General features: G+C 39.1%; 1 protein-coding gene across 2 annotated transcripts; it reads right to left on the bottom strand.

Annotated features, from left to right (window-relative positions):
• Positions 1-232: 232 nt before the first annotated feature.
• LOC114632896 (claudin-34-like) lies at positions 233-26,895 on the bottom strand. 2 transcript variants are annotated; one of them, XR_003713149.1, is made up of 2 exons: positions 4,756-4,896; positions 233-1,180 (listed from the first exon to the last, which is right to left on the bottom strand). XR_003713149.1 is itself a non-coding variant. In XM_028781487.1 (2 exons), the coding sequence occupies exons 1-2, from the start codon at positions 26,834-26,836 to the stop codon at positions 523-525; spliced, it is 729 nt and encodes a 242-aa protein (XP_028637320.1). In that variant the 5' UTR covers positions 26,837-26,895; the 3' UTR covers positions 236-522. The 2 variants fall into 2 exon arrangements, 1 of the variants encoding a protein (XP_028637320.1); XM_028781487.1 differs by lacking the exon at positions 4,756-4,896 and adding an exon at positions 26,766-26,895 and having other exon boundaries at positions 236-1,180.
• Positions 26,896-27,208: the final 313 nt, after the last annotated feature.

The following is a 27,208-nucleotide window of genomic DNA, read 5'->3' as shown; positions in this document are numbered from 1 at the left end:
ACATCCAGTCTTGAAAAACGAAACAAACAAAACAAAAGCAACAGCATAAAAGGCTACAATCTGTAGAACTACAAAGGTTATCTATATAGTAATGAGCCAGGGAGGAATGTGGATTTTCCTTGGAAACAGAGTAGACCAACATGGATAGAGGAGGAAGGAGAGTACAGTCCAGGTTCTGATTTAGCCTTAGTTTCTAAAGCAATGTGAAAGATTTATGTACTCTGACACTCATTTCAATATGTATTTGATTTATTGATTATTTATATTTGTTGACAGGAAGTAAAACACAAATTCAATACTACCCATAAAATAAGATTTTATTTAATAAAAGCCCACAGTCCAAATAATGAATTAAGGCAACACAAAAGAAGCCAAATAGATAAGAGAAAGTCAACTGGACTATCTTTTGTCACAGGCCACAATTGGCATTCTTTCAAGTTCTTTGAAAATTTATGTTGACACATGAAGAATATTCATTCTCTTTGCTGGCGTTTCAAGGCTATGTAAGGTAGCAATTTACTTTTAAATTTTGGGATGGGGCTTCTTGCCTATGGATAAATTTGAAGAAAGGCAAATTATGCCACTTAGTAGAAAGAAAACTGCAGCTATAATTGCCAAAGCCATGGCGCTGCCCATCTTCTGAGTGTCTGGATGGGAAGGCATATGGAAAGATGGTGGGAAGGCAACTCCCCATTTGCGTAAGATGGCTATGTAATTTAACAAAACAGCAAAGTAAAGAAAGCTGCTAACGATGGTATTCAGAATCCCTGGAAGGCTGAATGGATTTCTGGTGGCATTCCTCCGTACTCTTCCCATACCCACATTTGAAAGAGCAATAATGGTGGTGATTTTCCCAAAGAGCCCCAGAAAGCTAGAAACCAGCAGCAAGTGCTGGTTTACTCGAATATAGAAAGGAATGAAGGAGTCTCGGTAGTTGTATTGGTGACATACTCTGTTGTTGCTGGAGTTGCTGTCAGTGTGGAAAACACAGGCTCTCCATACACCCACAAAAGCCACTGTAGGCTTGAGGATCACAGGATCTTCATAGTGCCACACTTGCCACTGAGGGAGGCCTATGGATATGCAGCAAAGTAGCCAGGCCACTGTGCTCAAAGCAAAACCTCCCATTTGGCAATGGCAATTTTTCATCGACATGATGATAACAGTGAATACTTGAGAACTGCAAAGACATACAGGACAAGTTAAGGATGGTTAATTGGAATAAGGACAATATACTCAGATTTACAGTACTAGGATCAAAGTGTTATGTTTAAGAGAGTGGTCCTTGGTTTGGAGGACTGCTACTGTGAATGAGGTGTGAGAAAAGTCTAAGACAGTTCCTGTGGCAATATTGCCAGGCAGGTAGATAGTCCACACACCTTACAGAAATGTTAATTCTTACATTTGGTTTTGAACTTCTAGAAATCCTTCTGCCTCTACTTCTCAAGGACTAGTTGGAAGCATGAGCCCCTACAAGTGTGTTTGTGAGTATGTATATGGAAGTACACATACATGAGTGCTTGCATGCATGTGTGCATGTGTACATTCATGGGTGCCTATGATATCTGTGAGTTTCTGTATGTGTGTTTGTGCATATGTGCAAGCATGTGCTTGTGCACATGTGTTAGATTCCCAGGAATAGTGCATGTCAGTGAAATGTTCTACCACAAGTCTACATCTCTACAATCAGAAGAGATTCATAGGATGTGATTTCGGGAAGTCTCTACATGTGTGTCCTTTATTGTGCCCCCAAGAAAATTTATGTATTCAAGGTGGACCAAAGGGAAGTCATACCCCTGAAATCAACTATCTACTAAATTTGAAGAATTTATAATTAGAAAAAAGGTAACTCCCCTTTTGTTGATCAAGAAGCAGCATTTAGAGGAAATATGAGTTTAGCTTTTATAATCTTTTGTTAATTCGATAGGTTGCATATGTAGCATGATTTCTAGGTGTTAAAGATGGGCTCAGCAGGAATCAATATGTGTACACATCTAAATACATGCTCTAGTTGAGCAAAAGATAAAGATATAAAGCCACATGTTGGCAGAAATTCTTAAAAGATAATTCTCCTTCACTCAATCAAATGGAGAACTCTAAATGTTAGAAATAAGAAGTGCGGCAATCACCACATATCTGAGTCTGCTCCGAAATGTAAGCTCAAATTATTAGTCCAGTGAGACAAGACAAGTCATCCAAATCAAACTTTGAAAAACATTTCAGGGAACATTTGAGAGTCTTTCTTAGTAATAATTTGCACAATAGCATATGGTGAGGTATTGTTGAAGTTGAAAGCCAGATCCCCATTATTATAGCCAGACTCTTTCTGCAAAGAGCCTCATTGAATAGGCCTGTATGCTCTCAAAATCATTCTGCAATCTAGAATGCACTTGAAGTTGCAGTCCTCTTGCTTCTGCCTGTACCTGAATACTACACTGTGTTCATAAGAACAGAACATATAAAAACAAATATTAATATTTGGATTAAATCCATGAGCTCCCTGTGCTTTCCAGGGTTTGGAGAAATAAATACAGACTCTTTCTCTATAGAGAAGCTCCAATCAGATTCAACTGATCATGGTTTTTAAAAACCTGCTCTGTTTCATTCTGCTTACAACCCTAAGTAAATCAAAAGCTCCATGTATGTGCTAGCACCCTCAGAGAGTTAGGAATGGAGATATATGATTTCATAGAATAGCAGAAGAAACAGCCCTGTGCTGGTGAAAGAAATTGGAGAACCAGAAGTGCTCAGAACACAATAGCATGAAGGATGCTTCACAAACATGCTTTCACAAGTAGTACACTGGTTGAGCACACAAACAGTTCAAGGGGGAACAGTGGGACAAAAAAGGTCAAAATTAAAATTTAATATATGGCTTCTACTAAGCATCGACTCTTTCACACAATATTGTTTTGTTTTAACAACATAGTGCTATTCAACCTCCATATCTCAAATCATCTCTGTTGGTTATCTTCTAGCTATGACCACCATATCTCAGAGAAAAGTCCAAGATGAGTCTGAAACATTTCAATTATATTACATTTTAAGACATTTCAGCTTATCAAATTTGACTCTGTAATTTTCAGGGGTTAAAAAAAAAATGTTGCAGCCACGTACTGCTTTCAAAGCAGATATGTTTAAATGGAAACTTGGTAAAAAAATGGAATGAAACAAATGGTGCCTTCAGGAAAAGACACCATCTAGATAAGCTTCCAATTTTTTGAAAGGAATTAAAGGGAAGCTTAATCAGCAAAGAAAAGTCATCAACAAATGGAAACTTAAGAAAATTAAATTGAAGGAGTGGGCCTGAATTCAGCCCCAGAAAACATCATAGATTGGAACTATCAGCCACATGGTTCTGGATTTAGAGTGATGATGGATGCAAGAAACTGTTTATTGAATCTCCCATGATGACTAAGGAAAGCCACCAAGTCATGTTGTGTGGCTCAAGACTCCCTGTATGGAGGCCAAGAGGGGCCATTTTGTGCAGCTATAAAAGTAAAGCCTGGTATGATTTGGAAAAGCCAAATCATGGGAGATGCAAAAGCCGTAGGATACCTGCCACAAAATCTGCATACAAGGTGTGAAACCAACCTAAAAGAGAGAAGTGTGTTGTCTTCAGCAAAGCTGGGGAGCAGGGACCATCTGTATTGTTTGCTGTGAGGCATAGACACAATTTAGAGTTTTCCTGCTACCTTCTTGTCTTGAATTGGTATTTCCTCACAATGCCCTCTTTCTTCTGATTTGAAATGATAATGTATATTCTCTGCTATTGTATACTCAAAGTATGTGATTTGCTATTTAATTTACATGTGCTATCAGTTAAGAAATTGGCTTGAGTCTCAGGAGACTTTGGGCTTTGAGACAGTGTTGAGCTTATGAACGTATTGCAGGAACTTTGGAAGCTGGATGGAATGTATTTTGTGTAATGATATTGCTGCAAAGTTTATGGGGGCCATGGAGTATAGTGTAGTGACATGAATGAGAATTATCCTCATAGATTAGTATGAATGAATGCTGTGTCTCTAGGTAGTGAATTGTTTGAGAAAAATTAAGAGGTGTGACTTTGTTGGAAGATGGTTGCTTTGTCGAAGGTAATGTATCAATGTGTTGAATTTTAGGGGTTTAAAAGCATATACTGGGACCAGATTTGTATTCTCTCTCTGTCTCTCTCTCTGTGTCTCTCTGTCTTTCATTGTCCCTCTTTCTCTGTCTCTGTCTGTCTCTCTGTCTCTCTCTTTCTGTCTCTCTCTGTGTCTCTGTTTCTCTCCCTCCCTCTTCACCTGCAAGTGTTGATGAAATATGAGTTCTCAGCTATGAATGCATTGCTTCCTGTCGTGATATCATGGACTAACCCTCTAAAGCTGAAAGCAAGCCCTCAATTAAGTGCTTACAGTCATAAGAATTGCCTTGACTATGATGTCTCTACAGTAATAGAACAGTAAACAAGACAGAACGTATCTCAAATACCATGGGATTCAACTAAAGAAGTCCCTGGGGATTCAACTCTATGAAGTAAAAAAACATAATGGAGGTTGCTAGGGACCAGAGGAGGGAGAAACAGAAGGGGACATTTGCTAAGTATAGATCAGTTAGAGAAGATTGAAGTGGTGATGGCTTCACAATACATGAGCAGATGGTCTTTCTGTTGTGAAACTATACATTTAAAAGGGTCAGTGGTGAATTTTGGTATGAATGAGTTTTTAACCTCATTTTTCTAAGTATAAAATAAAGATGGATGAAAGCTCTACTAACCAGAGACACAGTCTTCAAGTGAACTGACAGTAGGTGATGTTGCTTCGCAGTCAGTTATGAGAGGCAGTGGAGACGACAAAGAAATTGGTCCACTCACTAGTCCTTAGAGGCTCCTTGCTGGCTTCACCATCAGCTCAGAGCATCTAGACTGGACTAGTTCTAGTTCTGAGAATTCTATGACTCATCAAACTCCAATCCTCACTGACATCACTACCCTGTGTTCTTTTATTAATGTTTGAGTGTCATGATACTATTGATTCTGTGAGGGAAATTGTGGTATTGTCTGTGCTTTCTTTTGTAGTGCATTTTCTTCAACATTTGAAGTATTTGGTGGGTTTACTAATGGGATTCCCTGCTGATGGTCATTATACACCTGACTGATTCAGACTTGTGGATAGTTGCTTTTCCTTTTCTCACTCTTCAAAGAATAGTTACTGTGGGACTGTAAAATCCTGGGTGTTCAGCCACGCCCCCAAAGCCCAGAGACCTAGCATAAAGCCCTCGCTAGGTCACGAGACTAACAGGTCTCTGCCTCAAAATTTACATATTACCTGAAGCCCCACTTGCTTCCAATATATAAACAAACCCTTTCCGACATGTTTCGGGAAAGCTCCACACCACCCAAACCGGCCATCTGTTAATAAATCAACGCATCTTAAATCTCCACATGTCTCGTGAATTCCGGATTCGTGTAAGTCAAGACTCCCGCATGCCACTGTCTGCATGGGGCAGGGGAGGGACTCTAGCTAGCCACTCGGCTGCCCGGGCCAGCTCGTGCCCTGTGCCCCCTGCTGCTGTGCATCAGCTCACGGGACAGGGGGATGAGAAGCCTTTCTCTCCATGGTCGGCTCCCTCCAACACAACTGAACCACACCCCAGGACCACCCAGCAGTGTACAACAAGTTACTATTTATTTATTTATTTACTTATTTATTTATTTATTTACTTATTTACATCACAAATGCCATTCCTCCCTCCTGGTCCCTTTCTCACATAGTCCCTCCCTCATCTCCCAACCCCTTTTCCTCTGAGAGGGCTTTGACCCAACTGGGTATCACTCTGGCACATCAAGTGTCTACCAGATTAGGTACATTCTCTCCAAACGAGGCCATACAAGACAGCCATAGAGACTGAGCTGCATGTCTGCTACATATATGCCCAGGAGACACATTCCACCCTGCTCTTTGTTGGAGGTTCAGTCTCTGAGAGCTCCCATGGGTCTAGGTTAGTTGACTCTGTTGTTGTTTCTGTGGGGTCCCCATACTCTTCAGGGCCTTTAATCCTTCTTCCAACTCTTCCATAAGTGTCTGTAAGCGCCATTCATTGTTTATCTGGCAGTATCTGCATCTGTTTCAGTTCATTACTGGGTAGAGGGTCTCAGAGGACATTTATGCTAGGCTCCTGTCTGTAAGCACAAAAGATTAATGATGTTAGGGATAGGTGTTTGTCCATGGGGGTTTCAAGTTGGGCTGGTTATTGGTTGGCCTTTCCTTCAATCTCTGCTGCATCCCTGCATTTTTTTAGACAGGATAAATTTTGGGTCAAAAATTTTGTGGGTGGGTTGGTGTCCTTATTTCTCTACTGGGGGTCCTGCCTACCTATAGGAGGTGGCTTCTTTAGGTTCCATGTCCCCACTGTTAGGCATCTCTACCAAGGTCACCCTCATTGACTCCTGGGAGCCTCCCCTATCCTAGGTCTCTAGGACTTCCTAAAGATTCTCCTCTTGTCACCACCCCTGGAAGCTGCAGATTTCCATTCATTCTCCTGGCCCTCTGGGTCTCTCTTCTGTCTCTTCACATACCAAATCCTGCCTCTTCATTTTCTCTACCTCCCCATTCCCATCCAATTCCCTCATACCCTTTGCCTCCTATGACCATTTTGTTTCCCCTTCTAAGTGTGATTCAAGCATTCTTGGTTAGGTTTTCCAGCTTGTTGAATTTCCTTGCATAGTGTGTACTTTATGGCTAAGCCACTTATCAGTGAGTACATACCATGAGTGTCCTTTTGGGTTGGCATTGCCTCACTCAAGATGATGTTTTCTAGTTCAATCTATTTGCCTGCAAATGTCATGATGTCTTTGTTTTTAATAGCTGAATAGTATTCCAATATGTAAGTGAGCCACATTTTCTGTATATATTCTTCAATTGAGGGACATCTATGTTGTTTCCAGTTTCTGCCTATTACAAATAAGGCTGCTATGAGCTTAGGGGAACACATGTCCTTGTCCTGTAGTGAAGCATCTTTTGGGTATATGCCTTGGAGCAGTATAGCTGGGTCTTCAGGCAAAAACACTTCCAATTTTCTGAAAAAAAAAAAAAAACCTCCAAATTGATTTTCAGACTGGTTGTACAAGTTTACACTCCCACCAGCTATAGAGAAGTGTTCCTTTTACTCTACATCCTCATCAACATGTACTATCACATGAGTTTTTTATCTTAGCCACTCTGCAGTGAAGTGGAATCTCAGGGTCATTTATATTTGCATTTCCCTGATGACTAAGGACTGTGAACATTTGTGTAAGTGCTTCTAAGCCATTAAAGAATTCTCTGTTTTCTTCTCCCTCCCAAGTGAGATTGAGGTGTCTTCACTTGGGCCGTTCAGCTTGTTGACCTTTTTGAGTTTCTGTGGACTATATCTTGAGTATTCTATACTTTTTGGCTAATATCTATTAATTAGTGAGAAAATACCCTTTGAGGCTAAGTTACCTCACTCAGGATGGTATTTTCTAGAGAAAGCAGTCACAAGGGGGAGGAAGGGAGAGACCTAGGTGGGAAAGGGGACTGAGGGAGGACAAAGGGGGACATGATCTGGTATTGAGTAGAGGGAAGACTGAAGCACTGGGGGTCAGCAGAAAGAATGGAAACAGGCAACCTCAGGAGGTAGGAGGTGGGGGAGCCCTCCAGAATGCACCTGGAAGGTAAGAGACTCTCAGGACTCAAAGGGAGAGACCTTAGATTAAATGTCCTACAGTGGGGAGAGGGAACTTGTAGAGCCCACCTCCAGCAGAAAGACAGGATACCAAGTGAGGGATGGAATTGCCATACCACAGTCAAAAACTCTGACTCATAATTATTCCTGTTGGAAAGAACTGCAGGGATGAAAACAGAGAGAAGCCTGTGGAAAAGGAGGTCTGGAAACAGGCCCAAAGTGGAATCTAGCTCAAGGGGAGGCCCCAAGGCCTGACACTATTACTGAGGCTACAGAGCAGTCACAAAAAAGGACCTATCATGACTGCCCTCCAAAAGACCCAACAAGCAGCTGAAAGAGTCATATGCAGACATGTGCACCCAACCAATGGACAAAAGCTGCTGACCTCTGTGGTTGAATTAGAAAAAAGCTGAAAGAAGCTGAGGAGGAAGGTGACCCTGTAGGAGGACCAGCAGTCTCAATTAACCTGGACCCTGAGATCTCTGACACTGGACCACCAACCAGGCAGCATACACCAGCTGATATGAGGCCCCCAACACATATATATACAGCAGAGGACTGCCAGGTCTGGGATCAGTCAGAGAAGATGCACCTAACCTTCAAGAGACTGGAGGCCACAGAGAGTGGGAGGTCTGGTGGGGTGGGGTAATGGGGACATCCTTGTGGAGACAGGGGGCAGGGAGGAGGTATGGGATGAGGAACAGTCAGTGGGTGGACTGGGAGGAGAATAAAATCTGGAGTTTAAAGAAAGTAAAAAAGATTAAATAATAATTTTTTAAAAGAATTTTGTTTAGTTGTGTACCCCATTTTTAAATTTGGTTATTTGGTTTGTTAGAGTTTAACTTTTTGAGTTCTTTATATATTTTGGATATTAACCCTCTTTCTGATGTAGGCTGATGCTTTATACTGTAGACAGTGTCCTTTGCCTTGCAGAAGCTTTTCAGTTTCATAATATCCCATTTATTAATTGTTGATCACAGAGCCTGATCCATTGGTGTTCTGTTCAGGAAATTGTCACCTGTACCATTCAAGTTATTTCACAAGTGCATTCAAGGTTATTTTCCACTTTCTTGTCTATAAAATTTAGTTTATCCAGTCTTATGTTGAGATCCTTGATATACTTGTCTTGAGTTTTGTGCAGGGTGATGAATATGGATCAAATTTCATTCTTCTCCATGATGACTGCCAGTTAGACCAGCATCATTTATTGAGAATGCTTTCACTTTTCTACTGTATGGTTTTGACTCCTTTGTCAAAACATCAAGTGTCCATAGGTGAGTGTGTTTAATGCTGGGATTTTGATTCTATTACTTTCATCACACTCAGTCAGCTTCTGTACCAATACCATGCAGGGATTTTTTTTAAATCACTATTGCTCTGTAGTACAGCTTGTGATCAGGTATGGTGATTCTTCCAGAGTTTCTTTTATTGTTCAGGATTGTTTTGGCTATCCTGGGGTTTTTGTTTTTCCATATAAAATTGAGACCTGATCCTTGAAGGTCTGTAAAAAATTGTATTCAATTATGTTGGGGGTCTGCATTATGTCTGTAGTTTGCTTTTGTAAGATGGCCATTCTCACTAAGTCAATCCTACTGATCCATGAGCATGGGAGATTTTTTCCATCTTCTGATGTCTTCTTTGATTTCTTTCTTCAAGGTCTTGAAGTTCTTGTCATACAAATATTTCACTTGCTTGGTTAGAGTTATACCAAGATATTTTATATTATTAGTTACTATTGTGTAGGGTGCTGTTTCCCTAATTTCATTCTCAGGCCAATTTTCATTTGTATAAAGGAAGGCTACAGATTTCTTTGAGTTAATTTTATATCCAACTAGTTTGCTGATGGTGTTTATCAGCTATATGAATTCTCTGGTAAAATTTTGGGGGTTGTTTATGTATATTGTCATATCATGCATGAATAGTGATATCTTGAATTCTTTCTTTCAACTTTGTATCCCCTTGATACCCTTCAGCTGTGCTGTTTCTCTAGCTAGATCTTCAACTTGTATATTGAACAGATAGGGAAAGAGAATGTGTACCATTGTCTTGTTCCTGAATTTAGTGGGATTACTTTAGTTTTCTCTCTATTTAATTTGATGTTGGCTATTGGCTTGCTGCATATTGCTTTTATTATGTTATGTTTTATTAGATATGTGCCTTGAATTCCTGATATCTCCAAGACTTTCAACATGAAGGGGTGTTGTATTTTGTCAAAGACTTTATCAGAATCTAATGTGATAATCATGTGATTTGTTTCTCTCAGTTTATCTATGTATTGGATTACGTTGATGGATTTTCATATTGAACCATCCCTGTATCCCTTGGATGAAGCCTACCTGATCATGGGGAATGGTGTTTTTATGTTTACTTGGTATCAGTTTTTGAGAAATTTATTATTTTTGCATCAATGATCATAAGCAAAATTGGTCTGAAGTTCTCTACTTTTGTCGGGTCTTTGTAAGGTTTATGAATCAGAGTAACTGTGGCCTCATAGAATGAATTGGATAGTGTTCCTTCTGTTTCTATTTTGTGGAACAGTTTGAGGAGTATTGGTATTACCTCCTCTTTGAAATTCTGGTACAATTTTGCACTAAAACCATCTAGCCCTAGGCTATTTTTTGGTGGTAGGGGGGAGTTTTAGTGACTGTTTCTATTCCCTTTTGAGTTATGAAACTATTTAGATACTGTATTTGATCTTGACTTAACTTTGTTTTGTGGTATCTGTCTAGAAATTTATTCATTTCATTTTGATTTTCCAGTTTTGTGGAATATAGACTTTTGTCATAAGACATAATGATTTTTTTTAATTTCTTCAGTTTCTATAACTATGTCTTCCTTTTCATTTCCAATTTTGTTAATTTGGATACTGTCTCTGTGCCTTTCAGTTAGTTTAGCTAGGGGTTCATCTATCTTGATTTTCTCAAAGAACCAGCTGTTGGCTTTGTTGATTCTTTGTGTTGTCCTCTTCATTTCTAACTGGTTGATTTCGGCCCTGAGTTTGACTATTTTCTGCCGTTAATTCCTCTTGTGCGTGTTTTTGTTGTTGTTGTTGTTGTTCTAGAGCCTTCAGGTGTGATGTTGAGTTGCTAATATGAAATTTATCCAATTTCTTTATGAAGTTACTTAGTGGTATGAATTTTTCTCTTAGCACTTCTTTCATTGTGTCCCATAATTTTGGGTATGTTTTTGTTCATTTTCATTGAATTCTAGAAAGTCTCTTATTTCTTTATTTCTTCCATGACCAAGTGATCAGTCAGTAGAGTGTTATTCAGTTTCCATGAGTATGTGGGTTATCTGTTGTTTCAGTTATTGTTAAAGTTCAGACTTAATTCATGGTGATCTGATAGAATGTAAGGAGTTATTTCAGTCTTCTTGTATATATTGAGGTTTGCTTTGTGCCCAATTATGTGGTCAGTTTTGGAGAAGGTTCTGTTCTGAAAAGAAGGTATGTTCTTTTGTTTGTGGGTAAAAATTCTGTAGATATCGGTTAAATCATTTTGTTTCAGAACATCTGTTAATTTCATTGTTTCTTGCTTTGGTTTCTATTTCAATCACCTGTTCACTGGTGAAAGTGAGGTGTTGAAGTCCCCCACTATTGTTGTGTATTGTTCAATGTGTGACTTGAGCTTCTATAACGTTTCATTTATGAATGCAGGTGCCCTCGCATTGAGGGCATATATATTCAGAATTGAGACATCATCTCAGTAGATTTTTTCTTTGACGAGTATGAAGGGTCCTTCCACGTTTGTTTTGATAACTTTTGATTGAAAGTCTATTTTATTAGACTAGCTACTCCAGCTTGTTTCTTGGGTCCATTTTCTTGGAAAATCTTTTCTAGCCCTTTCCCCTGAGGTAGTATCTATCTTTGTTGCTGATGTGTGCTTCTTGTATTCACCAGAAGGGTGTATGCTGTTTACATATCAAGTCTGCTAGCCTGTGTCTTTCTATTGGGAAATTGAGTCCATTGATATTGAGAGATATTAATGACCAGTGATTGTTAGTTGCTGTTATTTTGTTGTTGGAGGTGGTACTGTGTGTGTGTGAGTGTGATTCTCTCCATTTGGTTTTGCTGCAAGATGATTAATTTCTTATTTTCTTATGTGTAACTACCCTCCTTGTATTAAAGTTTTCTTTCTAGTATCCTTGGTAGGACTGGGTTAGTAGTAAGACGATGTTTAAATTTGGTTTTGACATGGAATATCTTGTTTTCTCCATCTATGGTGATTGAGAACTTTGCTGAGTATAGACACCTGGGCTGACATCTGTGTCCTCTTAGGGTCTGCAAGACTTGGATCCAGAATCTTCTGTCTCATAGAGTCTATGTTGAGAACTCAGATGTAATAGGTTTGCCTTTATATGTTACTTGCCTTTTACCCTTCCCAACTTTGAATATTCTTACTTTGTTTTGTACATTTAGTGTTCTGATTATTATGATTGATGTTCGTTGTGTTTTGATTATTATTATTTTACTTTCTGGTTCAATCTATGTGGTGTTCTATAGCTTTTTGTACTTTTATAACAATCTTTTTCTTTAAGTTAGGGAAGTTTTCCTCTATGATTTTGTTGAAGATGTTTTCTGGCTCTTTGAACTGGAAATCTTTACCTTATTTTCTTCCTATTTTTCTTAGGTTTGATCTTTTCATTGTGTGCCAAATTTCCTGGATGTTTTGATTTAGGAAGCTTTACATTTGACATTGTTTTTTTTTTTTTTTATCAATGGATCCTTTATTTCCTTATGGTATCTTTTAGGCCTGACATTCTGTCTTCTATCTCTTGTATTCTGTTGGTGATTCTTGTGTCTGTAGTTCCTGTTCTCTTTCCTAGGTTTTCCATCTCCAGGGTTGTCTCCATATGTGTTTTCTTTATTACTTCTATTTCCATTTTAAGTCTTGAACCATTTCATTCATTTTTCTCTCCTGTTTGATTGCATTTTACTGTATTTCTTTAAGGGAATTATTTATATCCTCTTTAAAGACCTCAATCATTTTCAAGAGATTGGACTTAAAGTCACAGTCATGCTCTTCATGAGTATTAGGCTATTCAGGGCTTGTTGTAGTAGAAGAACTGGGTTTTGATGGTGCCATATTTTATTGGCGTCTGTTGATTATGTTTTTGCACTTGACTTTTGACATCTGGTTGTCTCTCATGTTGGCTGGCCTGAATGTCTTTGGTTGGTCCAGGCCTTAGGGGAGGCAGGTAAAGCTCTGTGTCTTGGGTTTGAGCAGGCCTGTTGGGAGGCAGGAAGAGCTTTGTGTGTCAGGTTAGAGCCATCTTCTAGGTAGGCAGACAGAACTATGGTGTGGGGTGTGGGGCACTGATCTGTAACAGCTCCAGGTGTAGCGGTGGACTAGAAGGAATATAGAGCTCTGACAGGGCAGGGAGGAGCCCATACCTGCTATACTTGCTGTGGTCCCGGTAGGTAGGGCTATTGGGACAAGGGGAATGTCTCACCTATGTGTCCAGTTAGAGCCAGCATCCTGGGAGGCTGGCAGAGTTGTGGGGTGGGGTGCACTGTGGTAATCTGCTACTGTTGTAGGTATAGGTGTAGACCAGAAGGATGATAGAACTCTGGGAACCAAAGAATAATTTCAGTTCTATTATTGTGATGATGATATTTTTGAAGATTCATTGCAATATAAAGATATATTGTGGGACTGGAGAGATGACTCAGTGGTTAAGAGCAGTGACTGCTCTTCCAGAGGCCCTGAGTTCAATTCCCAGCAATCACATGGTGGCTCACAACCATCTATAATGGGATCTGATGCCCTCTTCTGGTGTATCTGAAGATAATGACAGTGTACTAACATACATTAATTAAATAAATAAATAAATAAATAAATAAATAAATCTTTAAATATACATATGCATATATATATTGTATGTTGGAAGTATATGACTCGCTTTTTGCTTTTGCATGGGATTGCAAAAACAATTGCAAAGAGATAGCCTTGAGTATCAGAAGAGACTATAGCAGTGTTGAGAGGATGGGAGTCTACAGAGACATTTGAAGCTAGATAGAATGTTTTTGGCATTATGATTTTGCTACAAAGTTTATTGGGTCCAGGGAGTGAAATATAGTAGTGAGAATGACAATGGCCATCAAAAGCTCATATGTAGAAATGCTTTGTCTCTAATTAGGATAAAATATATGGCATCAATGCTTGAGGAAAATGCCTCGTGAATTGTACAGCATTGTATAGCTAATGAGATTATGACTGCAAGGAAAGGTGAAAACTCCTACAACACATTTACAAAGAACAATGAGTATACAATTTGTAGTTCATGATACAGACTACTTCAAAGAAACTCTACTACAACACTGAAATATACTGGAAGAAAGTTTCTCATATGGATTAGTAGAAACCAGATGTTCAAAAGGTGTCACTGTGGAGTTGGAGAAATAGGTTATTAATTAAGAGTGTTTGCCTCTTTTCTAGAGGATGCAATTTTACTTCCGAATATCCATGTCACATGGCTCACTAGTACTCCTACTTCTAGATACCTAATTTTCTCCTCTGGTCACTGAAGGCAAATCCACATACATGGCATACACTCTCATCAACACACTGCATACATATAAATTTAAAAACTTGGGGCATAGAGAAATATTTTCATGGTTAATAGCATTTGCTTCTCTTCTCCGGTATCTGGTTTCAATTCTCAACACTTACATGGCATCTCAGAAACATCTGTATCTCCATTTCAGGAATCAAGTACTACATAGACATACATAGAATAAGTACATCAATACTCATATATAATATGTCCTTAGTCTACTATTGTTTCTTGTGTTTTAAAAAAGAAGAGAAAAATATTGTGAGTATTGACAGGAAATTATAGAATACATACCAATATAATGCTTACTTTATCCTTTCTCATGATTTTTGAGACTGTCTCACCGTATAGCTTCCAGTAACATTGAAATTTTGATCCTTCTTACTCCTCTGCAGATGGCTTGTATTTTAAATATGTATTACCTTTCCCTTCTCAAAAAACATAAATATATAACATTTTATTTTGAGATTAATAACTGTTGCATTTGTTCTTAAATATCCTGCAATATTTTGACCTATATTTTGGTCATGACTACTGGATAACACTAAGAATAGAAAAATCAATAGAAAAAAACTGACAGCTGAATTTCCCCCTTTATTCACAATACTATATGCAGTTTCCAGCAGTCATTTTGTCCTAGACTATATGCCTGTAAACAAGGGAAAGCAACTGTACCTGGAAAATAGACTCATTGTTTTCTTTATTTTCAGTCTGGAGTTCCAAGAACATTAGTCCACGCACTTTTTTCACCACAGCTAGGACATGATGACTCAGAAATGCAACATCACTTGCAAAATCCATGCAGCTAGGAAGTGAGAGGAGGCTTGCATAAGGGTATTTGTTCTGAGGTTTTAATATTATGTTCACAGATGCTTGGCCTTCATGTATGTATGTGCACCATGTGCATGCCTTGATTCATCTTAGGTCAGAGATAGCACCAGATATGGAATTGGAGTTCTAGATCATTGCAGATCATTCTGTCACTACTGGAAAATAAACTCAGGTTTTTTCAAGACCCAAAAGAACCTTTAATAACTCAATCTTATTTCCAGCTATGAGAATCATAATCTGCAGCAGAAATTTTTTTCTATTTTTACCTTAAAACATTTTTAACGTTATACAGACTAGTCTCATTCTCAGATCTGTAGGAGAACACCTGCTGCAGCCTTTCTCTCCTGCATCCACATCTCCTGTGGATTTCATAGGTTGGTCCCTCCTAACTTCCCTTCACTACTCATTATTTTATCCCAGACCCCAACTCCAGCAAACTCCCTCGACTAACCCACATGCCAGTCCTGCCAAGGAAACTAATATGCTGATTCTAGACCTTCCCTTCATCTTCTGTTCCTCTAGATCCAAGCCTTAAGTTTCATCCTCCATGCTATAGCAGACCTTCTGGAGTAATGTCACTTCCATGTTAAACCCCTTTCAAAGGAGACTAAATAAGGAGATTCATGTTGAACACTCTACTCTTATCCCTCCCGCAAACATTTTCAGACTGCTAGCATATCCTCATTCCTATATGTTAGCTCCCAATACCAAGAAACACAATTTACCTAGACTCCCTAATGGCCACAACTATCAGATCCATGGAAAATGTTTTATCAGACATTACACAGCCCTAACACTCTCCAAGAATCCACAGAGGAAACAGAACAAGGAGTAAACCACATACCAAACAAAGACAAAAATCAGAAAGCAGCACCTATACCTATAATCATCCTATTCCCAGATACCTAGATGTAGGACACATGAACTGTGGGACCAGAGAAACGGGCATGAGGTGGAGCGTGCTCAAACTCTGGAAATCTCAAACATTTGAGACCAGAAGGAGTAGAGCTAACTTCCTGCCTGTTTCCATGCCTGCTTTGGTGCACCTTACCATGACCCCCAACTGGGTGATCAGAAGCAATCAGTCATATATCCAGCACCTGGAACACCTCTCCATGCTAATGAGGCATCTCAGTGGCCCTAACTTTCAGCCTTTTAAGACCTTCCCTCCCTAGATATTCTCATGCCTTTCCTCCAAAAAAAATAACCCTTGCTTCACCCCAAATAAAAGGTATGTGTTCAAACCTACCTCCAATAAAGAAATATAAACAAGTTGAGATCATCTCAGTGAGTCCCTTCGATAGAGATAATTGAGGAAGGCCTTAGCCTACAGTAGCCATAACTCTGTGATTCTCGAAGAAGTCCTTTTCTCTCCTCCCCACCTCAACACCTGGCACTCACTCTCAACTGTACTGGGATCCCGCTCTGTTCAGACTCCACTTTTCCCCTTCCAGCCTGGGGGGCAGCAGCTTCTGACACCCACAGGGGGATGCAGTCTGAAGACACCCAATCTGGACTTTGCTCTTTCCTCTCTGGACTGGTGTACAGGCGACGCCCAGATACCCCGAGAGGAGACATGGAACCACAGCGTTTGTACCAGACTCCACTTTCTCCTTCCAGCCTGGTGTACAGTGGTGCCCTGATACTCTAAATGGAAACTCAGACTATGTACCCCACCGGGAATCATTCTACCTTGTCCTCCTCGAGGCAATGAATTGGCAGCATCCAGACACCACTAGAGGAAAAGCAGAACTCAAACCCACACCTACATGCCAGTAAGAAAAACACAACAAAAACAACTAGGGCAATATATTTCCACTAGAGCCCAGCTGCCGTACTGCTGGCCCTAAATACTCCAGCACAGCTGAAGCACAAGGAAAAGACCTTAAAACAGCATGCATAAAAATGATAGAAGTCCTTAAAAAGGAAACTAATAAATCCAGTAAAGAAATCCAGGAAAACATAAATAATTTGAGGAAATGAATAAAAAAACCCTTTAAAGAAATCCAATAACAGTAAACAGTTAAAAGGAACTAATAAAACTGTTTCAGACCTGAAAAGAGAAATATAATCAACAAAGAAACCAAAATGAGACATTTATGGAAATGGAAAATTTAGGAACTTGAACGAGACCTACAAAGGCAAGCTTAACTAACAGACTAGAAGATGTGGAAGGGAGGAAGTACCTCAAGCACTGAAGATATAATAGAAGAAATAAATCCATTGGCCAAAGAAAATATTAAACCTAAAAAAACTCCTGACATAAAACATCCAGAAAATCTGGTCATCTTCTTGGCCCAACAAATAACAACAAAGAGACTTCAATTTATTTATAATAGCTCGGGCCTTAATTTACCCTTATTCTCAACTATCTCTTATACGTTATTAATGAATTTATTCTATTCTAAGCTCTGCCACATGGCTTGCTACCTCCCAATCTCTGTTCCCAACACCTGCTTCTTTCTCTGCATCTGGCTGGAGAATGTTCTCTTGCCTGACTCTTTCCCAGAGTTCCTATCTCTGCTGGAAATCCCGCATATTCTTTCTTCCTTTGCTATAGGCCATTAGCTTTTCATTAAACCAAGCAGAAGGTGTAAGAGGAAGTTTTACAAAATGCCCAGCCAAGAAATGATTCAACAAAAATAACAATACCAAAGTCCAGTCTGCATTCTGTGGGCACAGAAAACAGCATTTCAATAAAGGAAAGATAATCATTATACAGTATATAATAATATCCCAACATCTGCCTCTTTTAGTCCAATAAAGGGATCTTTTTCTAACATCAGTAAACTATATACAATAAGGACAATTATGAAAACTGTCAGGTAAGAATTGCATTCACAATGCTCCATCCATTTGTATTTGGCAATCTTGGAGAAAGCACTCCATTCTCTGTCTTATCTTGGTGAGTTCAAAGTTCTGTACCTAATTCACTTCCTATCATAACTTGTATTTATCAACCTAAAAACATCTTCTTAGACATTAAATCGTTTTCTTAAATCCTAAATAACTTAAGCTTAATGTGAGACAACAATTATCTAGTCTTCAACCCTATCAGAGATCTGAGAAGAATAAATATTACCTGATAAACAGGAAGTGCAGAGCAAGCAGCTTCTAAAACTATAGAACTGACAGGGATTTCTACGTACCTGCACAGTCACCCAAGAGTCCTCTACAATCTTGGGGCATCCATCTTTGGTCTATAGGCTCAGAATATCTGACAGACTTATTGTGAGGCAGGAATTAGGAAGGACCAGCCTACCTTGTCTTGGCAAAGCTTGACAATGGACTTCCTCCATGTTCTTCTTATCCATCATTTGCACAGTACGCTGTCAGCAGTTGAGATAAGGGCACTTTTTTGAAATATGGCTAGCCTTGCCACATTTGAAACAACCTCCATATGGAGGTTCTTCAATGCCTACCATCTTCTTTGAAGTAGTGTGGGGGTGCTGCCAGGAGTAGACTTGTCTCATTGGTATAAAAATGTTTTTTTTTAATAATTAAAACATTTTAAATGCTATATTCTGTAGGTTTCTGAAGTGTTTGAATATCATCTATCTAAATTATACCTGAATGGGCAAACATGCTTTTATCTATCCATCTATTAGCTGCTTAACTTTGAAAACATATATAGAAAGCTAAACAAAGATTATGTCTGTAATTAAACAACTAGTACCTAACATGACTACAAGTTTGATTATCATAGGTGACTAACTTAGCTTGCATTTTTAATTATCCTAAACAGTTTGGAACAGCAGCTTTCAAGGACTAGAACTTTATATTAAATTTTTAAATGAATTACATAGCTAAAATACCTTAAACAAGAGTTTAAACATATAAAGTATATTATAAAATCAATCTTATATTTCTATCAATATATAAAATTCTATACTAATGTAAAATATTTGACTTTCTAATGCTCTTTAGTTTAAAAGTTGATTCAATAATCTACCCATTTTTCCTAATATTCCTTATCTTCCACATTTTTTTCATCTGCTCTCCTCCTAATACTAGATAAGCAAGAAGAAATAATATAGGAGAGAAAAAAAGAAAGAGGTCCTGGAATCTAATCACCTTCACTTTCATTCCTCCCTGAAAGACCAGTACCAACTTGTAACCAACCCACCCTTAAATGACAACAAACATCTATTACCCATCAAAAGGTGAAAAATCATCTACCCCACCTCTTGGAGACAGAGACATCATTCTCCTAAAATTGTGTCCTGCTGTCTTAGAGCAACAGCATCCTTTGTGACCCTAAGAAAATCAGGCTATCAGCCAAGCCCTAGGAGAGTTAGCTGTAACATTTACTGTCCAGTCTTTATGTGCATGGGGAAATGCAGAGCTTAACTGAAGTCCTGGCTGGAACAGTCTGTGGGGCTGGATGATCTTAGCTAACAACTTTGAAGTTGTCTTAGATGCAAATTTCTGAGGAAACAGTTATTGAGGCAGTATGAGAGGCTGAATCATCTGGGCTACTTGTCTTCATTAGTATCTGGTCCTTTTGCTCTGAAAACATACAAACTTTTAGAGGTAATATAAATTTCTACATTAACATATGTATGGAATGTATGGGGTATACAAATAAAAGATGATTCTCTGCTCTTTGTCGACCATGTGAAAGACATCCAACTTTATAAGTCTATTTGGACTATATAGCCAAACTGTAATATAAATTTCCATCCATTCCATATAAAAGGATAGCATACGATAACAATCCCTTGGGGACTCCGTAGACAATGAAATTTTTTGGCTATGTAGAGACATTGTTTTTATGTAGAGGGATCAGCATATGTGCCACCTGTCTTGTTCTTCATGATTTCTTCTTTCATGTCTGCACCCAAGATTTTCAGGAAATCTCTCATGGTCAAATCTACTCATTACTAATTTTGAAAAAATCCAAAACATAATGTCTCCCACAATGTAATACATTTCCTGACTTCCATTTGAAGTTAGCACATACATAGGCTGATTTACTGTTTCTAAAATCTACTGTTTTTCAGAAGCTGTGCTGTCTGTCTCATTGACATTTAAAACTTTCAAGGCATTAAAGCATTATTTAGTCTATCTCTGGGAACTCTCACATCCGTCTTCTGTTCTATGAGCACTTCCTTTAAAATGTAGTTAGATATTTTTACAGTTGTTTGACCTGTAGGTCTATAAGATATATCTATAACATTTTATTCCATAAAGTCTGAAATTTGTTATATTCTACTGGATACATATGTTGGAGCATCATCAGCTTCAATCTGAAAAAGTTTTCCTAACTTAGCCATCACTTCCAATAAGTTGGTGCAATCTCAGAATCATCCTTTTCAGAACCCAAGGAAGAATCCATTTTAATTCTATATTTGTATCAATGTATCATATATTAGCATGTGTACATACTTTAAATTTTCAAACTCAACAAAGAAACACAAAGTATTGTGTGGCATTGCTTTAAGGTAATATCATTAAATGCAATCTGTAGACTTCATAGAAGCAGGGGGATGGGATAGAGGGTTTCTAGGGGGAGGCAGGAAAGGGGATAACATTTGAAATGTAAATAAAGAAAATATCCAGTCAAAAAAGAGAAAAGAAAAAGAAAAGAGCCTCATCCTAGCTGCCTAGAAGCCAGTCTTCTCTTACCTGCCTTCAGATGAAGATGTAAAACTCTCAATTCCATGTCTACCTGCACACTGCCATGCTCCCACCTTGCTGATAATGGACTGAACCTCTGAACCTGTAAGCATCCCCAATTATATGTTGTCCTTATAAGAGTTGCCTTGGTCATGGTGTCTGTTCTCAGCAGTAAAACCCAAAGTAGGACACCTCCCAACCTAGATCCCTTGAGATCTCAGAACTTGCTTCGCTGGAACACAGCTTCAGTTGGAGGATGTTCTCAAAAATATGTACTAATGAGAAAAATGTGTAAGGCAGTATTGGAAACTCTCAGTCTCATGGAAGACATGCTATGAACAAGTTTAAGTCTAGCCTCTGTTCTATGAACATATACCAGAATGGCAGCTTAGAAATTGTTTCCTTGGGCATTCAGAAGTGTTGTGACAGTACAGAGCACGTGTAAAAACCATAGGCTTATAGTTACCTCAGGTATCTTGTTAACTGTCCTGCATATATTTTCTGTTTATTTTTGTATGCAGCTAAGAAAACAAAGTGAATTGAGGTTCAACTAGCCTTCTCTGCAGGAATGAAAGACCTAGAAGTCACTCTTAATTCCTACTTAAGCTGGCAAACCCTGCCCATCTTATGGTACACAACAGAATAAAGATGTAATATTTATAAAGTTTTAATAGTATTATGAAGTATGGCAGTCTTTTTTCCCCAATACTTTTATTTATCATTTCTTGGTAACTCTTAATAAAATACTCATCTAAATATTGGGTATGTGTTATGATTGTGTAACTTGGTGTTCTTGTGGGACTTCTAACCATGGGAGTTGGCTGTCTCTGAATCTTTTGCCTGTTCATGAGATACTTTTTCTGCTACTGGGTTACCTCATCCAGTTTTGATATGAGGGTTTGTGCCTAGTCTTATTGTAACTTGTTATGTCGAGGAGGTGACTGGGAGGAGTGAAGGGAAGGCAAATTGCAATTGGAATGTGTTATATGTGAGAAGAATAAGTAAAATTATTTGTTCTTTGCTACAAAAAAGTACTCTAATCTCTCTTCTAATGGCCTGTAATCTAGTAATCAGTCCCTCAAGTCCGTTTCTTATCTAAGCCTGATTGATTCTGATTTTCCTTAAAGAGAATATGAAAAATTGAAATCATTACCTAAAATATACTTATTTGTATGCAGATAATCAAAACAAATTTATATGTGGTCCAAGAGCCCTTTGTCATTGTGTTTTCCATTTTTTTTTAACACAGAAGATATTTTCTTTTTAATCTCTCTATTAATCTGGTCAATCAGCAATGCCTGAAAAAGATCAAGCACTATTATTGTGAGTGCCAATGATACTGGCCAGTGAGGGGCTGGAAGCCCCCTTAGAGTTTTCATACAACTCATAGATTAGGAAGGATATAAAGACTGCAAGGACAGCAAGCAAAGTAATCTGAAGGCAGCTAAGAGAAGATTGGCTCCCAAGTGGTTAGGCTCCCATCCCCACAGCGACACATTTCCTCCAACAAAGCCACACCCACTCCAACAAGGGCAAACCTCCTAATAGTGCCACTCTCTAGGCCAAGCATATTCAAACCACCACACTATCATGAAGAGATTCCTTTACTGTTGTCTGGTTCAGGATCTAAGAACAACGTTTCTCCTTTGACAGAGAAACCTAAGAAAGATACTACAGGAGATGATAGTTGTGGCAGAAATTTCTCTGTTCAATGTATTTGCAGCGGGATCCCTGTGATTGGATAGGAAAAAGTGAGGCCAAGCTAAGGGAGGCAGAGAGAGAAAGGAGGGGAAGAACCAAAGGAAGATAGGAGAGAGGCGAAATGGCAGTAGAAGTGTACCCTCGTGTCTCTAGCAGTCTCAGGTAGTTATTCTTATCAAAAGGTTAGATAATTAGGATAACAATTCTAAATTGTGTGTGCATCTTGTGATTTGAGTATTTGTTGATATATAAGTCCATTTTTTAACTTTAAGCATTAAGAGTCTTATTTCTGCCTGGTACTGAGAATTGTGATATCTACCTTGAGGATAGCGGTTATTGTCTGGGGTTAAGCAGAGCACTGAGGGTGTGGCAAAGTTGGTCCAGGGGCCATTCCTAGAGCCATGTAGGCCGCTGAACTGGCCAGAAGAGGCAGCAGCCATGCCAACATCTCATGGGCACTGGGCTGGAGTCACTGAGGTGGCCAGCCAGTGCCACTATTAGTTCGGGAACTTAGAGTTGGCAGTCAGTTGACTGTGGTCTTCCAATACCTCCCACTACAGATAGTGATGAATTGGGGGAGGGAAATTTGACCTCAGAGGAGGAATCTGACTTGGAGTGGGAGGCAGCAAAATATTGCAATCTTAAATGGGATCATTAGAATGCTTGACTATGAGACATTCCATGAAATCCCCCTGGAAAAAAAGTAGAAAGAGAGCTAAGGGACCTTTGGAATGTGCTGCTCCTAAGTGTCAGGCTCAACAGCAGGATGAATCACTAGGATGCTTTCCTGTGATTATGTGAGGAATGATGAATGGAATGAAGAACCCTCATGGGAGCACCTGTCATTTAAATTACTTAACAAAAATAAAACAGGTTCCAGCTGCCTTTGGAGCTACTTCCCCATATACTCCTACTCTTGTGGAAAGTTCGGCTTTTCTTTCACACATGGCATGTATTCACTGACAAGTGATATTAGGAAAAACGTTCAGAATACCCACGATACAGTTTACGGACCTTATGAAGCTCAAGAAGAAGAAAGACAAAAGTTTGACTTTTCAATGGTTGGCTACTCATAATTGTTTTCACGTGATTAAAGCCTGCTTAGATGGAGGCATTTTTTTTTTTTTACTATGGAAGGTTGACTATGAGAACTTGGTTCATAAAGACTTGTCTAAAGTGACTGGAAAAAATAGGAAAGAAAGAGTTAACATATGAGATGCTTACGGGCATAAAGAGAGTGGTTCAGAGTGAGAGCTCCCTTAAAATTAACTAAGGAAACTTTGCTAGAACTCTCAGCCTCAGTCCTGAGAGCATGAGGATGCTTGTCTATGGGAAATGCAAATACCAAAGGGCTTGCTAATGTGAAACAGAAACCAGAGGAACCTTTTGAGGAATGTATTGCTTGACTGACAGAGGCAGTAGAGTGGTTTTTAGCTTTGTGGCAAAAGATATTTATTTATTTATTTATTTATTTATTTATTTATTTATTTATTTTACATCCAGATCATAGTGCCCCTCTCTACTCCCAGATTCCTCCGTCCTTACAAGGTCCCTTCTCCTATGCCCTCCGTTTCTTACTAATGAAGGAAAAGAGAAATCTAGTCAAGGAGGCATGACTCACAAATGCTATTCATGTGACAAGCCTGGACATAATAGCAAACAATGTCCTGATAGTACAAGAAGCACTGTAAACCTTATATTCCTGGTCCCACTCAGGGCATAAATCCAGGCAAGCCTCACAGGTCATGCCATCACTGTCAGACAGAATACCATTGGCAGAAGGAATGCCAGTCTCTTTTTCATAAGAACGCCACTTCCTTATCTGGTACTGCAATGCATCCTAATACTGTAAAGCCCCTGTTAAACCAAGAAACTGAGTGAGGGTCTATCCCAGGCTCCTCAAATAATGGGGATAATTCAACATCCTCAGATAATGAATTCATTTATTAATGGAGGATAATCCAATAGCTTCAATGGGCAATTCTGGGCAGCACAGAACTAAACCTCTGTTCCATCTCCACAAAAATATTGACCTTTAACTCCCCTGGCATTTGTCTTCCCATGGAAGTCTATGGACTCCCTCCTAAAGGGACACTGGGAGTCATACTGGGCCAGAGTTCCACCTTAGTGCAGGAAATAAATGTGGTTCCTGGAAAATTTATTATTATTTTACTGGAATAAATTAAAATTATTGTACAGCCTCCTACAAAACCAGTTCAAATTCATTCAGGGCAGAGAATTGCTCAGCTCCTTTTACTCCAATATCAGATTTCAGGTAGCCCAATGAGTAAACAGGCTCTGTGGGGAGCCATGGGGTTTGCATCTAGTGACATGTCTTTCTGGATGCAAGAAATTAAACTCCTAAGTGTATAAAGTTCAAGGAAAATAAATTGAAAACCTCACAGACAAGAGAGCTGATGTACTTTGTATAATAAGAAAAGATTGGTGGGCTTCAAATTGGCCCACCTCAGTTATGCCCTCTACCCTCGTGGGATTGGGCTGGGCACCTAATGTTTCTAGAAATTCAGAAGTACTACATTGGTCTGATGATAAACAGCAGGGGACTTTCTGCCCACTAAGTTGTTTGTGCTCTCCTTTTACTTCATAGGAAAGGGATGTGTTACAACAGATGGGAATGTTGTTAATGTCCTCTAATAAACTGATATCAGCTCAAATGTTACAGATAGGATTTGATCCAGAAAGAGACCTTGGTAAACAGGCTCAAAGCAGGATTGAGCACACTATTCTAAACTTCTTAAAAATATCAGTTGGATTTGTCCTTTCTTAAAAATACATACAGATAAGCAGCCTGCTCTCCCTACTGGACCTGGATTGTCCCACCACTTCTCTACCCATCTTCACTAGATCTGCTGATCCCAGAACCATACAGGTTAGCTTCCCTTTCTGCGCCCATCTTCCCTCATAAGACTCTAGCAAGCAGAGCCTTAGTTTACAGGAGACCCTCTGAGTAAACCACATGGAGATGAGACTCGCTGCAAAAAGCAAGAGGAATTTTAATGTTCCAGCATGCTGGGGGCCATGCTGTATCCCAAAAGGAAAGGTGACTTGCGCCACTAGTTCAGTGAGATTTTATACAGTTCTTAGGGCAGCAGCCATTAGGCACAATGTGATTGGCAGAATAGTGTGACTTTTTAAACTGACTGGTCTTCAGGGAATGAGTCAGCAAGGACCTCCCTTGTCTATGTGGCCAATGGGCCATGTGCTCTGGGCAACACCCCCCCCCCCCCACTCCCCCACCCCCCACCCCGGGCAGGTCAGTCCCTATCCCCTGTGATCTGAGGAATGTTAATTAGCCTCTCCCTTCTGGAGGGGAGGGGTGCCTAAGCTTTCTATGACCTTTCTCTTCCAGGAGGGGAGGGGTCCGGTGGAATTTTCCTCTTCACCCTGCCCAATGAGTCCTCTGTGGCATGCTGAGCAGCCTGCCATCCCAGTGGTCCTCCATTCTCCCACTGACTTTTTAGCCCACTTTCATCAGACTGGTGGATTAGGAACCATACAGCCCAAAGCTTGCTACACTAGGTTCATCTAGGGTAATGGCCGCCCAATACCTACTACAACAGGAGAACCTAGGGACTAAAGCCATACAGATGGCTAAAGGCCTGCAAACAATCACAATCAACAAATCCCAGGGAAATATGACAACTTCAGAGCACAGCTGTCCTACTACAGCAAGCCCTGGATATCCTAACACAATCGAAGCACAAGTAAATGCCTTAAATCCAATGTTATGAGGTGATAGAGGTCTTTAACAGGAAAAATAAATAAAGTCCTTACAGAAATACAGAAAGAGTGATCAAACAGGTAGAGAACTTTAAGGAAGAAACAAATAAATATCTTTAAGCAATACAGGAAAATACAATTCAACGGGTGAAAAAGACAAATAAAACTGTTCAAGACTTGAAAACAGAAATAGAAGCAATAAAGTAAACACAAACTGAGGGAATCCTGGAGATAGAAAACCTAAGTAAGAGAACAGGAAGTACAGAGACAAACATCACCAACAGAATATAAGAAATGGAAAAGAAAATCTCAGGCATAGTTGATACAATAAAAGAAATTGATACGTCTCATGGAAGAGAAAGTGGAAGATAGCCTTGAAGGCATTAGTACAGGAGACAATTTCCTGAACAGCACACCAATGTACCTGATACAGAATTAATATCTAGAAAAGATAAAGACGTCAAAAATCAAAGATTCAAAAACAAAAACAAACAAAAAACTCCGACCTATTTTTTAAAAAATGAGCTTTGATCCTCAACAAGAGACTTTTACAAAGGAAAAAATGGCTAAGAAATTTTTTTAAATGTTCATCATTCCTAGCAATTAGGAAATGCAAATCAAAGATTTCATCTTACCTCAATGAGAATGAAAGGTCAGTAAAACAACAGACAAATGCTGAAGTGGTTGAGGAGGAAAGAGTTCTCATTTACTCTTGCATAGGATTGCACACAGCTACAGTCACTATGGAAAACAATATGTAGGATTCTCTAAGTTAAAAATAAATATATGTTATGTCCCAGTTATCCCACTCTTTGGCATATGCCCAAAGCACAAGACATCCTATTCCACAGACATGCTCATCCATGTTCATTGCTGCTCTATTTACAATGGCTAGGAAATGGATATGACTTAAATGTGCTTCAACCAATGAGTAGACAATGAATATGTCACACACACACACACACACACACACACATACACACACACACACACACACACACACACACACTTTGGAATACTATTCAGCTGTTAAGAAAATGAAATAATAAACTTTTCAGGTAAGTAGGTGGAAATAGAA

Source organism: Grammomys surdaster, unplaced genomic scaffold (genome assembly GCF_004785775.1).
Source record: "Grammomys surdaster isolate TR1022 unplaced genomic scaffold, NIH_TR_1.0 449, whole genome shotgun sequence".
Taxonomy (NCBI): domain Eukaryota; kingdom Metazoa; phylum Chordata; class Mammalia; order Rodentia; family Muridae; genus Grammomys; species Grammomys surdaster.
This window is presented reverse-complemented; position numbering and strand designations above follow the sequence as displayed.